Here is a 16,009-nt window from a genome sequence, read left to right as displayed (position 1 = left end):
GCTCTGTTCTTGTGCTAAGATCCATGTTGCTAACAATAACGTGGACTCGCTCTTAGGTTAGGGATACTCTCACTAGGGACAGTTTCAGACATACTGTAACTAGCTATTAACATAGACTTAGTGTGGTATTCTTCCCCATATAGTGTTGTAACTTGGACCAATACCATGAAGAAGGGTTGGTGACATTGTGTCTCCCCGGGGAATATCACTACAACAGAGACTGTGCAGGGTGAGACAGGTATATCTTGCCATCTATACCAGATTTATTGAAAATATCTTACATTCGTGATCCCTATTTTTGAACACAGATCCACAAATGGAAACATTTCGACATTTGTCTTCTTAAAGCCTTTCTCGAGTAGCTTGAAACTCTCCCTCAGTCTTTACATTCCTGCAGAAAACAGCTGCAAACTCTTCAGGTTTCTGCACCCCCCACCCCCCCACCCCAAGATTGCAAACTGTTTTTGTGCCTCCTCTGGTTGCTCAGGGTCGAGACTGGGAATTCCTGAACTTCCTGCACACAAACTGCTTGCCACCGCCTTCGTTATAAACAAAAGACCTTCTGAGTGAGAAGGAGAACACTAGGAGGCCGAGGGATGCAAATAAATTGGGAACACATTTCTTTAGAAATTGGCATCAAAATTCCTGTCGGAATCTTGTGCATAAACACAAGGCTGGATCACAGCATGAATGCTTGAAATATTTGAGGTAATGAGACCTGCCCAGATTCTCAGACTGGCAGTAGCTGTGTTTCAACTTGTGGGACTGTAGTTTCACCGAATCCAGCTCTTTTTGTCTGTCAGACATGGGAACACAGTCTTCTCACTGGGTCTTCTTAGTGCTCACCCTCAGCACTCTCGTCCTGTGGCTTGAGTCCAGCTCTGCAAAGGGAAACAGCTCCACTGGTGAGTTCAGTCTTTTTCCTTGGAGCCCCTGAACCGAGACAATGGGGAATGTTTTATGGTTCACTGATTCATGAGGGTAATGAACATGAACCGGCTACATGAATCAATTTCATCCACCATCATTGAGTGAATGAAACAAGTTGTCTCTGTGTCCTCTTTACAAGTCTTTTTTTAAAATGCTATCATTGAAGTCTTCTACTTATCTCACTCCCTTCTTTCTCAACATTCACTCTATATTTCTCCTGACTGCAACTCTGTTTGGCGTCTGCTTCACTCTCCCTCCCTTGGCTGCATCTCTCTCTCTCTCTCGCTCCATTCTTAACAATCTGTTCTAAACATCAAATCTTTGAGAATGGCTCCTTCCCTTCTTGCTTCATATTATTCCCTCTGGAGTTCTCTCGGGATCAATTCTTGGACACCCCCTACTTCCTATTTCTCATTTACTGTACACCCCGACAACATGCATAGGCACTAAATGAGTTTCACTCTGTATTCTGGTAACACTCTGCTCTTCCTTGGAAGTACGCCTCTGAACAGCTTCACTGCCTCTGCATTCTCAGAATATTTGTGTGCCATCCAGTACAGAATGTCTTTCAGTCGAATTTGGGAGGTCACAATATAATTCTGAGCTGCTGTCTCCCTGTTCAATGTGCTCATCATCTCCTTGTATCTTCTCTCCAAACTCCTTTATTCCCAGGTCCTGAGCAATGGCTGGTTGATCAAATGAATCTTAGACTTTGGGAATCTGTTTCTGATTGTGCTGATTAGTTATACAGAAGAATTGTGTGCCACTGGCCAGAGTGTGAGTGTTTACATAGTGAGGGTGACAGGGCAATCAGACTGGTCCGAAGTTTTTTGTCCCCCCTCTGGGTGACTGGTTCTGGTTTTTACAATCCACTTCCTGAGCCTGAGCTGAGTATCTGTCTTGAGGTAATGTCAGAGCTCCAAGCCATGAAGCTGTTGGCCATGGTGTTGAAAACAAATCGATTGTAACTGAATCCAAGCCAACAACAATGACTTTATTGCCATAGCATCTTCAATAGTTAGAGCATTCCACAGGAGTCTGAGAGAGAAATAAATAGATCACAGTGAGCTATTGACGGAGATTTTGTTCAGAATCTTGGTCAGAAAGGAGCTGCAAAGTGAAATTAGCCACTCAGTTACCTTTGTGCCTGTTGTAGCCACTTCCAATGAATCATCTGAGATGCCTTGATAAGGTGACTTAAATCCTACCCGTTATTGCTACTGGTACTATGTGGGAGAGAAAATCCAATTAAACCTTCAGCAAGAGAGAGAGCCCAATCTTGATAAACAGTAAAGCCTTATTGCATAATAACTACTTGCATTATACAAAGATACACAAAGCCAGCTTTCAATTAAGAATAAGCCTCTTAATTGTGAACTTCCTGCACTTAGTGCTTGCAACTGAAACTGTAACTACTTCCTATTTCTCATTTACTGTACACCCCGACAACATGCATAGGCACTAAATGAGTTTCACTCTGTATTCTGGTAACACTCTGCTCTTCCTTGGAAGTACGCCTCTGAACAGCTTCACTGCCTCTGCATTCTCAGAATATTTGTGTGCCATCCAGTACAGAATGGCACAAGAACCGAACTGATTGGCTGCTCCCAGATCCTTTATATACAAATTGTTGTGTGAAGATACTGGGGACTGGATCTGTCCTGTTTTTTAGTCACTGGGACTGGAGGGTTTGAGTAAAAGCAAGAAGCTGGATAGGCGCAGGTTTTGATGCCTGGAGTGTCGGGAGGCTGAGGGGGTGACCTTGTACAGGTTTATAAAACCATGAGGGGCACAGGCAGGATGAATAGTCAAGGTCTTTTCCCCAGTGTAGGGGTGTCTAAAACTCGAGGGCATTGGTTTAAGGCGAGAGGGGAAAGATTTAAAAGGGACCTACGGGGCGTCTTTTTTCACACAGAGGGTGGTGCATGTACAGAGCTGCCAGAGGAAGTGGTAGAGGCGGGTACAATTACAACATTTCAAAGACATTTGGACAGGTAAATGTACAGGAAGGGTTTAGAGGGATACGGGCCAAATGCTGGCAAATGAGACTAGCTCAGTTTCGGAAAGCTGGTTGGCATGGATGAGTTGGACCGAAGGGTCTTTTTCCACACAGTATGACGCTGATTCTATTATTCTATAACATACATGGACAATTGTCCACATTGTTGGGTAGACTTCAGTGTTGTAACTGTACTGGAACAACTTGGCTAGGAGACCAGCACGTCCTGGAACATAAGTCTTCAGTAAAATTGCTGGAATATCATCAGGGCCCGTAGCTTTTGCAGTATCCAGTGTCTCCAACCGTTCATTGGGATCAGATGGAGTGAATCGAATTAGCTGAAGACCTGTATCTGTGATGTTGGGGACCGCAGGACAGGGCTGGGATGGATCATCCACTCGACACTTCTGGCTGAAGATTGTAGTCAGATAGAGAATTATTGCCATTTAGGCTATGCTTGCTACGTTCCTACCTGACACCCTAAATCATGATCGCAGGACAACATTGGCCATTCTGCCAAAGGTTTCGGTCCCATTAGACCAATGCCTGCTGACAGTTGAGCCCTGCCTCCCAGGGTGCTTTGCAGCAGTTTAGTGACATTGTTGGTCCTCAGCTCTCGGGAGGCAACATACCGACCTGCATTCATGTTTGTTGGGGAATTTCAGCGCATCCTACTTGTTGACTGCCTGGTGGTCACCCGTTCCCTTTCTGCCTACAATACTTGTCATTCAGAATTAAGTGAGGGGGAGCAAATTAATGGTTCATTATGTGACAAGTGACCAGGAGGCCAGGTTCAAGCTTGTGGACTGAGGCAGAGATGACCCTCAAAGTAATTGACTATGTGTGTTCCCCCTGGTGTTAGGGAGATGGTGTTGTGAGCAGCAAATACAGTAGACAGGATTGAAAAAAAATCACGTGAAATTGTGCTACAGCTGGCGAAGTTGTATTTGAATGATGGCGAGAAGGTTATATGGTAGGTGTTGGTGTCACAGTGTGATAGAGGAATGGTCTATGGTGTCACAGAGGGAATGGTCCCTACGGAATGCTGGCAGGAGAGGTGTGGTGCTAATGAAGGGGCTGCTTTGTCCTGGATGGTGTCGAGCTTCTTGAGGGTTGTTGGAGCTGCACCCATCCAGGCAATTGGGGAGTATTCCATCACAGTCCTGACTTGTGCCTTGTGGACAGGCTTTGGGGAAATGAGTTACTCACCGCAGGCTCGGATCTGTCCAGTTCGATAAAATTCCATCATCTGCCTAACGCCCGGACAAGCTCATTCTGCTGAGAACTGATCCCATCTTTAAAACAGAGTCAAATATCTTTCCACTTAATGCCATTGGCAGGACTCGGCATACCTGGCCTGGATTTGTTCCTGATTATAATTAGGGCAGTGACCTTCTCAAGGCCAAGTGATAACTCCATCGTCCTGAAGCCTGACTGCCCTCACAGTGAGACAATTGACCTGAGCTAACACAAAGTGATTTCACCTCCTACTCTGGATCCCTGCCTCTCACTTCCTCACCGTCGATAATAGTAACCTTTCATTTTGGCAATGAATGGATGGAGAGGCAGTTATAAGGAAGTCTGGGCTCAGCACAAGCTCTCTTTTCATTGGTGTTGGGGGCAGGGTGAGTCTTGGGGGAATATCCAGTCCCCTCAGCATGAGGAATGCAGGAAATGGCTGCAATTAGAGAGCAGCAAGAGTTTGCCAGCCAGTACAGAAAAGACTCATTTAATCTGCAGTCAGCAGCTTCCTAATGAATATAAGTGCAGTTTGCCTGTGGCAGAATCTCAGGGGCTTGTAGCAAGATCACTGTCATCGCTTTCCCAGTGATTGTCCATTGTCCGGGATTGTCCATTGTCTGTCTCTGTCTCTGACAACAACGGGAATTAACGTTGGTACCTGGCCAGGAATGAACAAAAAATCCCCACAAAATGTTGGACAGAATTAAACAGAGCAGGAGCTAGAGAAGGAGGCATTGAGATAAGTGAGCGAGGAGCTGTTTTTGAAGAATCCGAGAGGAGAGGCCTGATCTTGGGAAGGGATTCCAGCCTTGGCACACAGGCACCTGGACTCAGGATAGTCAGGGGCGAGCCAAAGTTTATTGGGATAAGCAAGGGGTCTGAATTGAAGGAATGCAGGCATCCAAGAATTGTAGGGGCAGGAGGAGGGCATTGACAGAGGGTGGGTTGTGGGACTGGGGGAGGTGACAGGGACAGAGGTGTTAGGGCTGGAAGAGATGATGGAGATAGGGAGGGGTGTAGGGGTGGGAGGAAGTGAGGGATGGGGAGGGGTGTAGGGGCGGGAGGAAATGAGGGATGGGGAGGGGTGTGGGGGCAGGAGGAAGTGAGGAATGGGGAGGGGTGTAGGGACTGGAGGAAATGAGGGATGGGGAGGGTTATGAGGCTGGACAAGTTGGGAGAGATGGGGGATGCAACTGCACGCTGAAATGGAAGCAAGGGAAAGAGTGCTGACTTTGAGGGGGTTAGAAATCATGAGCCATTGTGTGCCAGTTATTATGAATGCTCATTATAAAATTATTTGTTTTATTATTTGGGAATCTGCGTTCTAACATGGGCAGAAATTGTAAAGCTGGTGTGAATGCGTGGCCCTCCCCATCCCTCACTTCCTCCCGCCCCTACACCCCTCCCCATCCCTCACTTCCTCCTGCCCCACACCCCTCCCCATCCCTCACTTCCTCCCACCCCTACACCCCTCACGAACAGCCAGTTGTCATGGTGCATATAGGCACCAACGATAAAGGCAGAAAACGGGATGAGGTCCTACAAGCAGAATTTAGGGAGTTAGGAGCCAAGTTAAAAAGTAGGACCTCAAAGGTAGTAATCTCAGGATTGCTACCAGTGCAACGTGCTAGTCAGTGCAGAAATGAAAGAATAGCTAGGATGAATGCATGGCTTGAGAGATGGTGTCGGAGGGAGGGGTTCAGATTTTTGGGACATTGGAACCGGTTCTGGGGAAGGTGGGGCTATTACAAATTGGACGGTCTACACCTGAACTGGACTGGAACCAATGTCCTTGGGGGTGCTTTTGCTAATGCTGTGGGGGAGGGTTTAAACTAATGTGGCAGGGGGATGGGAACCAAATATTGGACAGAAAAGAGGTAGAAACGAAAGCCTGTAGGGAACAAGTTAATGGAGTCAGTGTGACTAAAGGGAATAGTAGTCAGGGAGCAGATGATGAACACAAAGGGACAGGTGGTCTGAGGTGCATTTGTTTTAATGCGAGAAGTGTAGTAGATAAGGCAGATGAGCTTAGGGCTTGGATCGGTACCTGGAGGTATGATGCTATTGCTATTACTGAGACTTGGTTGAGGGAAGGGCATGATTGGCAACTAGTTGTCCCAGGATATCGATGCTTCAGGTGGGATAGAGAGGGAGGTAAAAGGGGTGGAGGAGTTGCAGTACTGGTCAAAGACGATATCACAGTCGCACTGAAGGAGGGCACCATGGAGGACTCAAGCAGTGAGGCAATATGGGCAGAGCTCAGAAATAGGAAGGATGCAGTAATAATGTTGGGGCTGTACTACAGGCCTCCCAACTGCGAGCGTGAGATAGAGGAACAAATATGTAAACAGATAATGGAAAGGTGCAGGAGAAACAGGGTGGTGGTGATGGGAGATTTTAATCTTCCCAACATTGACCGGGATTCACTCAGTGTTAGGGGTCATGACGGAGCAGAATTTGTAAGGTGTGTCCAGGAGGGTTTTCTAGAGCAGTATGTATGCAGTCCAACTCAGGAAAGGGCCATACTGGACCTGGTGCTGGGGAATGAACCCGGCCAGGTGGTTGATATTACAGTAGGGGACTACTTTGGAAATAGCAACCACAATTCCGTAAGCTTTACAATACTCACGGTCAAGGATAGGAGTGGTCCTAAAGGAAGAGTACTAAACTGGGGGAAGGCCGACTATACCAAGATTCGGCAGGATCTGAGGAATGTAGATTGGGAGAAACTGTTTGAAGGTAAATCCACATTTGATATGCGGGAGGCTTTTAAGGAGAGGTTGATTTGCGTGCAGGAGAGACAGGTTCCTGTGAAAATGAGGAATAGAAAAGGCAAGATTAGGGAGCCATGGATGACAGGTGAAATTGTGAGACTAGCCAAGAGAAAAAAGGAAGCATACATGAGGTCTAGGCAACTGAAGACAGACGAAGCTTTGCAAGAATACCGGGAATGTACAGCGAATCTGAAACGAGGGATTAAGAGGGCTAAGAGAGGACATGAGGTATTGCTGGCAAACATGGTTAAGGAAAATCCCAAAGCCTTTTATTCATATATAAAGAGCAAGAGGGTAACTAGAGAAAGGATTGGCCCACTGAAGGAAAGTTATGCGCTGAGTCAGAGAAAATGGGTGACATTCTTAACGAGTACTTTGCATCGGTATTCACCAAGGAGAAGGACATGACGGATGTGGAGGTTAGGGATAGATGTTTGCTTAGTCTAGGTCAAGTTGACATAAGGAAGGAGGAATTGTTAGTTATCCTAAAAGACATTAAGGTGGACAAGTCCCCAGGTCCGGATGGGATCTATCCCAAGTTACTGAGGGAAGTGAGAGAGGGAATAACCGGGCCCTAACAGATATCTTTGCAGTGTCCTTAGACACGGGTGAGGTCCCAGAGGACTGGAGACTTGCTAAGGTTGTCCCCTTGTTTAAAAAGGGCAGCAAGGATAATCCAGGTAATTATCGACCGGTGAGCCTGACATCAATGGTAGGGAAGCTACTGGAGAAGATACTGAGGGATAGGATCTATTCCCATTTGGAAGAAAATGGGCTTATCAGTGATTGGCAACATGGTTTTGTACAGGGAAGGTCATGTCTTACCAACTTAATAGAATTCTTTGAGGACGTGACAAAGTTGATTGATGAAGGAAAGGCTGCAGGTGTCATCTACATGGACTTCAGTAAGGCATTTGATAAGGTTCCCCATGGCAGGCTGATGGAGAATGTGAAGTCACATGGGGTCCAGGGTGTGCTAGCTAGATGGATAAAAAACTGGCTGGGCAACAGGAGACAGAGGGTAGTAGTAGAAGGGAGTTTCTCAAATTGGAGACCAGTAACCAGTGGTGTTCCACAGGGATCTGTGCTGGGACCACTGTTGTTTGCGATATATGTAAATGATCTGGAGGAAGGTGTAGGTGGTCTGATCAGCAAGTTTGCTGATGACACTAAGATTGGTGGAGTAGCTGATAGTGAAGGGGCCTGTCAGAAATTACAGCAGAATATAGAGAGACTGGAGAGTTGGGCAGATAAATGGCAGATGGAGTTCAATCCGGGCAAATGCGAGGTGATGCATTTTAGAAGATCAAATTCAAGGGCTAACTATACAGTAAATGGAAAAGTCCTGGGGAAAATTGATGAACAGAGAATTCTGGGTGCTCAGGCCCATTGTTCCCCGAAGGTGACAACGCAGGTCAATAGGGTGGTCAAGAAGGCATATGGCATGCTTTCCTTCATCAGACGGGGTATTGAGTACAAGAGTTGGCAGGTTATGTTGCAGTTGTATAGGACTTTGGTGCGACCACATTTGGAGTACTGTGTACAGTTCTGGTCGCCACATTACCAAAAGGATGTGGATGTTTTGGAGAGGGTGCAGAGGAGGTTCACCAGGATGTTGCTTGGTATGGAGGGTGCTAGCTATGAAGAGAGGTTGAACAGATTAGGATTATTTTCATTAGAAAGACGGAGATTGAGGGGGGACCTGATTGAGGTCTACAAAATCATGAGGGGTATAGACAGGGTGGATAGCAAAAAGCTTTTTCCCCCCGACAGTGGGGGACTCAATTACTAGGGGTCATGAGTTCAAAGTGAGAGGAGGGAAGTTTAAGGGAGATGTGCGTGGAACGTTCTTTACACAGAGGGTGGTGGGTGCCTGGAACGTGTTGCCAGCGGAGGTGGTAGACGCAGACATGTTAGCATCTTTTAAGATATATTTGGACAGGTACATGGATGGGCAGGGAGCAAATGGACACAGACGTTAGAAAATAGATGACAGGTTAGGCAGAGGATCTTGATCGGCTCAGGCTTGGCGGGCCGAAGGGCCTGTTCCTGTGCTGTAGGTTTCTTTGTTTCTTTGTTTCTTTGTTTTGGATTTTATTTCTATATTGTGTGTGTTACGCAGATGACACATAGTTTTTGTTTCATATTTTATTTCCTGTGAGCGGTGTCGCACCATCTGGAAATTTGTTCACATGTATTTCATTGTGACTCTTACAAATGCTCAAAATGATTAGTTTAGTGCTCTGGAATAAGGATGGAAGAGAGAATAAAAGTGGATTAGTCAACTTAACAAGTCATCTTAAAGTCCTCTTCCACAGCCTTCTGTTTCTGGAGATTTTCTCCTCCTGATATTAATTCATTTATTCCTCTGCCCCGACTGCTTTGGAGACTGCTAAACTGCACCTCTGCTGCTATAGTCCTTTTTTCTCTGTTTCTGAAAGACTCTCCACACTCACTGACCTTCTGAATAGTTCTGTGGTTTGAAAAGGAATTGTTTCTGCTCTGTGACCCTGTGTCATTAGGAACACCCCTCCATGTTAAGAAATAAGTGAGCTCTGGCAGCAGTTTGCTTGAAGTCTCAGGAATTGACATAGACTAATGAAATCACATCAAGACCATGCACAGGTTTACTGCAAGGAAACAAATTCAGCTATGCCAATTAAACAAAGAACTTTAAATTGGAAACAGGACTACCCTTCACTGAGGTGGAGTGCCTAATTGTTAGTGAAACTAAAAGATCTGAATATTTAGTTTGGAAATTTTTAACAAGCCCTTTTCAAATAGATCTTTTGTATGGCAAAAAATATTTTGCTTTTTTTTGCTTTGCATTGTCATAATCTTTGTTCTTTTGTTAAATGTACACTGACAGCCTCTTTTGAATATGTTCAGTTACTGACTATCATGGTAAAGAGTTAACAAAAATAAATGTTTTTGTCAAACCAAGACTCACTCTGGGACCAGACTTGTCCAATATTAGCACCAGCTAGGATCGTAACACAGATGAATACAGCAGTGATAGAAAACTGGCTGGGCAACAGGAGACAGAGTGTTGTAATGGAAGGGAGTTTCTCAAAATGGAGGGCTGTGCCCAGTGGTGTTCCACGGGGATCCGTGTTGGGACCACTGTTGTTTGTGATATACGTAAGTGATCTGGAGGAAGGTATAGATGATCTGATTAGCAGGTTTGCAGATGACACTAAGATTGGTGGAGTAGCAGATAGTGAACGGGACTTTTGGAGAATGCAGCAGAATAAAAATAGATTGGAGAGTTGGGCGGAGAAATGGCAGATGGAATTCAATCCAGGCAAATGTGAGGTGATGAATTTTGGAAGATCCAATTCAAGAGCAGTGAATGGATAAGCTCTGGGGAAAGTTGATGCACAGAGAGATCTGGGTGTTCAGGTCCATTGTACCCTGAAGGTGGCAACGCAGGTTGATAGTGGTCAAGAAGGCATACGGCATGCTTTCCTTCATCGGACGGGGTATTGAGTACATGAGTTGGAAGGTCATGTTACAGTTGTATAGGACTTTGGTTCGGGCACATTTGGAGTACTGTGTACAGTTCTGGTCACCACATTACCAAAAGGATGTGGATGCTTTGGAGAGGGTGCAGAGAAGGTACATCAGGATGTTACCTGGTATGGAGGGTGCTAGCTGTGAAGAGAGGTTGAGTAGATTAGGATTATTTACATTAGAAATACAAAGATTGAGGGGGGAGCTGATTGAGGTATAGACAGGGTGGATAGCAAGAAGCTTTTTCCCAGAGTGAGGGACTCAATTACTAGGGGTCACAATTTCAAGGTGAGAGGGGAAAAGTTTAAGGGAGATATGTGTGGAAAGTTCTTTATGCAGAGGATGGTGTTGCCAGTGGAGGAGGTAGAAGCGGACACAATAGCATCATTTCAGGATGTACCTAGACAGATACATGAATGGGCAGGGAGCGGAGGGATACAGATCCTTGGAAAATAGGCGGCAGATTTAGATAGAGGATCTGGATGGGTACAGGTTTGGATGGCCGAAGGGCCTGTTCTTGTGCTATAATTTTCTTCGTTCTTTGTTCTTTGATGGGGGAGCAGAGCTTTGAGATGGTCTCTTGTTTAGGGAAAGGGCAAGGTGAAAGTCCAGCTGTGTTTCTGATGATGGAGGTCTGTACAAAGGAGATGGTGACGGGGATGGATGCAGGGAGTGGAGTGAGGGAGATAGTGAACAGAACCTGGGAGAGACGACATAATGCGTACCTCTGCTTTTGGGCTTATCCTTCACATCAACCAAGTTTGTAGTTGTTAAAGATTATATCTTTTGGTTTTCTAGTATTTTAAATTGGGCAATGAAATGTGGTTTAGGAAAAAATGCTGGTTTAAACACCAGGGAACTTTCAAGGACTGCTGCACCTTTTTTAAAACCAAATTTATTAACACTCATTGTAAGTCTTGTTTAAGCGGTGTTCTTTCTGATCACTGTTTAAGCCTCTTTTGATTGCAGTCTAAGGTTTTGTGTGTGACTCTGGGATACTACAGGCTGTGCCTTGTGTTTGCAGTGGTTAAATTTGGTAAGTGTCCGCGGAGACTGGTGGTTGCGGTGACAAAGCGGGGATGCCGTTGTGATGAAGACTGCCCTGGGCCAGACAAGTGCTGTGTGTTCGACTGTGGAGCAGTGTGCGTGCCCCCAGCATTCAGTAAGTATCATCCCCTTGTTTCCTGTGTTGAGCCCTGCGCAAGTACGCCTGGGCACCGCATCACACCATCACAAAATTACAATGTTATCTCTGAACAGACCTAAGGTGTAGACAACACTACATACCTGAGGACCAGGGTGACACTGGAATGGGGATAGGGGGTGGGATGAATGCAATGTGATGCAGAATGGGAAGAAAAAATTGAGGCATGATTTGCTCCAAAGAAACCACCTAAAAGCAACATGAAGGGACAAAGACTTCATCAATGACCTTCCCTCCATCATAAGGCCAGAAGTGGGGATGTTCGCAGATGATTGCACAGTGTTCCGCACCATTTGCGGCTCCTCAGATACTGAAGCAGTCCATGTTCAAATGTAACAAGTTCTGGACAATATCCAGGCTTGGGCTGACAAGTGGCAAGTGACATTCGTGGCATTCTCAATGGATGAGTGTTTTTGGGGAGAAGTTAATGTTTATAGACTTGAAGGACAATGCTTAACCTGGTGAGGAGCTGACTGAGGGATAGGAACAGTGAGTTGAGAGAGTGAGCAGTAGGATGTGACTACAGGGATCTGTCTGCGTGCCATGAGGAGATTGGGCCAACTGGGCCTGAATTTACTGCGATGTGGAAGACTGGGAGCAGATCGGATTAAAATGTACAAAATTCTAACAGGGCTGGAAAGACTGGATGCAGGAAGGGCGGTGAGATGTTTCTCTGCCCAGGGGTTCCAGAAAATTAGAATTAGAATTAGCTTTATGGTCACACGTATTCTAATGAGTGGAGTGAAAAGTGTATAAGTCACTGCTTACAGTGCTATCTCAGGTACAGTTTCTTCAGTTACAATTCTTAGGTAAAAAAAACGAGCAGCATTGCAGATTTTATGAGTAAATTATAAAGTAGAGAAAATAATGGGGTAATGGTGCTAGGATACAGTGTGCCGTTTTAAACTGAAATGAGGGGAAATTCCTTCACTTGGAGGGTGGTGACCCTGTGGAATTCACAGAAGGTTGTGGAGGTCAAATCTGTGGATATGTTTAAGAAAGAAAACAGAGGGATTTCTCGACCCTAAAGGTGTTGTGAGGATTGGAGACAGAATTTCTGCAATATTCATTCTCTGTCTCACTGGAAGCAGGGAGAAACAGCTGAACATTTCCAGAATAGCTATTCCTGCTACACTACCCGGCCATGACACATGAGAACTTGAGAAATAGATATTGGAGCAGAACTTGTAAGTCCTCAAACCCTTCAGTGTTCAGAGCTCTGAACGTGGGAGCTGGGAATGTTATGTTGAGATTGTGAGGCATCTTCTGGAACACTATGTCCAGTTCTGGTCTCTCTGTTATTTAAAGGATGTGATCAAACGGCAGGGGGTTCAGAAGAGATTTACCAGGATGTTGCCAGGAATGGACGATATGAGTTATAAGGAGAGGCTGGATAGATTTTTTTCACTGGAGGGTAGGAGGTGGAGTGGTCACCTTTATAAAACCATGAAGGGTATAGATAAAATGGATAGCAAGGTTTTTTCCCCCTAGGATGGGGGATTTCAAGACTAGGGGACAGATTTTTAAGGTGAGGGGAGAAAGATTTAAAAAGTACATGAGGGGCATTTTTTTTTTACACAGAGAGTGAGCTGTGTGGAATGCACTGCCAGAGAGAGTGGTAGAGGCAGGTACAGTTACTGCATTTAAAAGGCATTTGGACAGGTACATAAATGGGAAAGGTTGGGAGGGATATGGGTCAGGAGCAGGCAGGTGGGACTACTTTAGTTCGGGATTATGTTTGGCACGGACTGGTTGCACAGAGAGGGCTGATTCCATGCTGTATGACTCAAAGGCTCTGTAACCCATTACAACGTTCAATATGATCATGGCAGGTCATTGGTCACATGCTCCCTTCCCTGCCATGCTATTGAACCCTCATTGAGTTTGTCCTTGTCCCTCTGCAGATTCTCTGTGTCCTCATAGTTCCCATTCTTGCCTCGCTCGGTATCACCTACAAACATCGATCCAGAGCACTCCGTGTCCTCCTCAGAGTTCCCATTCCTGCCTTGCTCTGTATCACCTACAAACATCGATCCAGAGCACTCTGTGTCCTCCTCATATTCTGGTCAGCATGGGCTGGTTGGACTGAAGGGCCTGTTTCCATGCTGTATGACTCTATCTAACTCACCTGAGCTCAATTCCTGCATGGGGTCAAAGCGGGCAGGGGTTTCCTGCAAATTCTGGGGATGTGAAATAAAGCAGAAAGTGGTGGAGAATCTCAGCAAGTCTGGCAGCATCAGTGAAGTGAGAAACAGAATTAACGTCTCGAATTCAGTATGACACTTCTTCAGAACTGAAGAAAGAGGTGGGATATAATGGGTTTTGCACTGTCCAGCATGTGGAACAGAAGGGACGGTTAGAGGGTGAGAGACACTCATGATCACAGATGCCCCAGAATGAGAGATGTTGGGAGAGTGATGTGGAGAGACATAGGTAGGTCCAGAGTGTTAACCTCACTCTTCTGCTGAAAGCCAAACCAAGTTAAAACTGCCACTGTGTGAGGATAGGGAGAAGATACCTCTTCCCCCCTCATTATCCAAGACTCTAGACTTTCAGGTGAAGCAGTGCACTTCACACAATGTAGCCGACTGTATTTGCTGCTCACAGTGTGGTCTCCTCTACACTGGGGAGATGAAGCACAGGCTGCTTTGAGGAACACCTCCACTCTGCTCACACAAGCATCATCGCAACCATTTGTCACTTACACAAATCACCTGGGCCCTCACACTAATGCTTCTCCCAGCAATGACCGTTTACCAGCCCGGGGTGTTAAACAATGCAGAGACATGGGTGGGACTCGGACACTCAGGATCTCACTCAATGTCTGTACCAACTAGAGGGGCTGAGTGGTTGTTCCCAAAGCCTGGCCGGGATGAATGTCAGGTCGGGAATGGGGTGGGCAGTTTTGCATTTCAGTATCAGATGCAGCTCGTGACTGAGTGGAACACTTGCTTTCCACAGGTAAACCTGGAATCTGTCCTCGGAGGCACGGTGGTGTTGGAGTGTGTGCAGAATACTGTACAGATGACAGTGACTGTCCGGGGGAGGAGAAATGCTGCAGTAATGGTTGTGGACATTCATGCACTTTTGCACAGAAAGGTAGCGTACAAACCCCACATACAACTGAGGTGAGCCCTCAGCACACACAACTGTATGAGGTAGTCCTTTCAAAGCTGAAGTAACACGCTGTGGGTGGGGAGAGCCATCTTTTTGTGTATTGACATTAAAATTGGTCTTGGTAATGTCAATTTTGTATGCAAAGCTTTTGTAGACATCTTATTGAGTGCCTTTTGGAAATGCAAATATGCTACATCTACCTGCTCCCCCCCCATTAACCCTCCCAGTTACGTCCTCAAAAATTAAGTCTCAAATTTTCCAAATTCTCCTTCTTAGTTTGTCGGGGTAAAAGGAATGCCTGAAATGAATGTGCTCAGTATTCCCTGCTCCTGATTTTTGTCTCCATTGTTTCACACAGTGAAACCTGGAAGATGCACTCTGCCTCGGGGAACAAAGATGTGTGCTGAATTTTGCCAACACGATGGGGACTGCCCAGCGGAACAGAAATGCTGTAAAACCACCTGCGGACATGCCTGCTCCGAACCTTGTTAGGTGCATTCAAGAGCCCCGTTAAAACTCTGTTAGCACCTCCCTGAAATATTGTTATCGCTGTAGCATGATCCTTGTGTGTAATCCCTACTGAAATATTGTTCTTCTGAAATTATACTAGAGCTTTGCTGAAGCCCTGATAGAGTCTTATAACAGCAGCATTGGAATTCCTTCAGGATCGTTTCTAGAGAATCCGAAAGTTGCACTGTTGCATCCTCCATGGTGATGTTTTAGCCAATCAAATCACCCTTTTCCTCTTTAGTATAAATTGTTGTGATGCTTTGAAATTTGGCATTCTTGCTTTTGTCCTGACTTGTCAGTGGCATGACTCTCTTTTCAGCAACAACCCTGCATCATTAGCCAATGTGGATACTTTTCTCATCTAAGTCATTTTTCTACGTTTTGAAGAACTGAAGCCCTAGCACTGAATATTACTCTACTGTACTGCAACCTTAAATTGCCCAATTATTCCTATCCTTTGCTTTTTATCCATTGACTAATTCTCTGCCCATACTAATATGTGACCCACAGTTTTGTACACAAAGCCTTTGTATACATCTTACTGAATGCCTTTGGAAATCCAAATACGCTACCTCTACAGGTTCCTCTATATTCACCCTCCTCATTACATTGTCAAAAACAAACTTGAGTAAATTTGTCAAACCGTTCTGGATGGGAACCTTGAATACTGGACAACATGGTAAGGGTTTGGTCACATAGGACTAAGATCAGGGGAACATT

At 45.5% G+C, this 16,009-nt stretch overlaps 1 protein-coding gene across 1 annotated transcript; it reads left to right on the top strand.

Moving 5' to 3' along the window:
• Positions 1 to 564: 564 nt before the first annotated feature.
• On the top strand, positions 565 to 15,555 carry wfdc2 (WAP four-disulfide core domain 2). The gene is made up of 4 exons (XM_048550173.2): positions 565 to 905; positions 11,483 to 11,620; positions 14,624 to 14,761; positions 15,138 to 15,555. The coding sequence occupies exons 1-4, from the start codon at positions 806 to 808 to the stop codon at positions 15,269 to 15,271; spliced, it is 510 nt and encodes a 169-aa protein (XP_048406130.1). The 5' UTR covers positions 565 to 805; the 3' UTR covers positions 15,272 to 15,555.
• Positions 15,556 to 16,009: the final 454 nt, after the last annotated feature.

This window comes from Stegostoma tigrinum, chromosome 19 (assembly GCF_030684315.1).
Source record: "Stegostoma tigrinum isolate sSteTig4 chromosome 19, sSteTig4.hap1, whole genome shotgun sequence".
NCBI classification, from domain to species: domain Eukaryota; kingdom Metazoa; phylum Chordata; class Chondrichthyes; order Orectolobiformes; family Stegostomatidae; genus Stegostoma; species Stegostoma tigrinum.
Note: the sequence above shows the minus strand (reverse complement) of the source record. Positions and strands in the feature narration are given on the sequence as shown.

Excerpts from the sequence above, each read along its gene's own strand:
- wfdc2 (XM_048550173.2), top strand. The coding sequence starts at position 806 with ATGGGAACACAGTCTTCTCACTGGGTCTTCTTAGTGCTCACCCTCAGC. Across the intron at positions 906-11,482 it reads AAAGGGAAACAGCTCCACTG|TGGTTAAATTTGGTAAGTGT; the intron begins GTGAGTTCAGTC and ends TTGTGTTTGCAG. Across the intron at positions 11,621-14,623 it reads GTGCGTGCCCCCAGCATTCA|GTAAACCTGGAATCTGTCCT; the intron begins GTAAGTATCATC and ends TGCTTTCCACAG.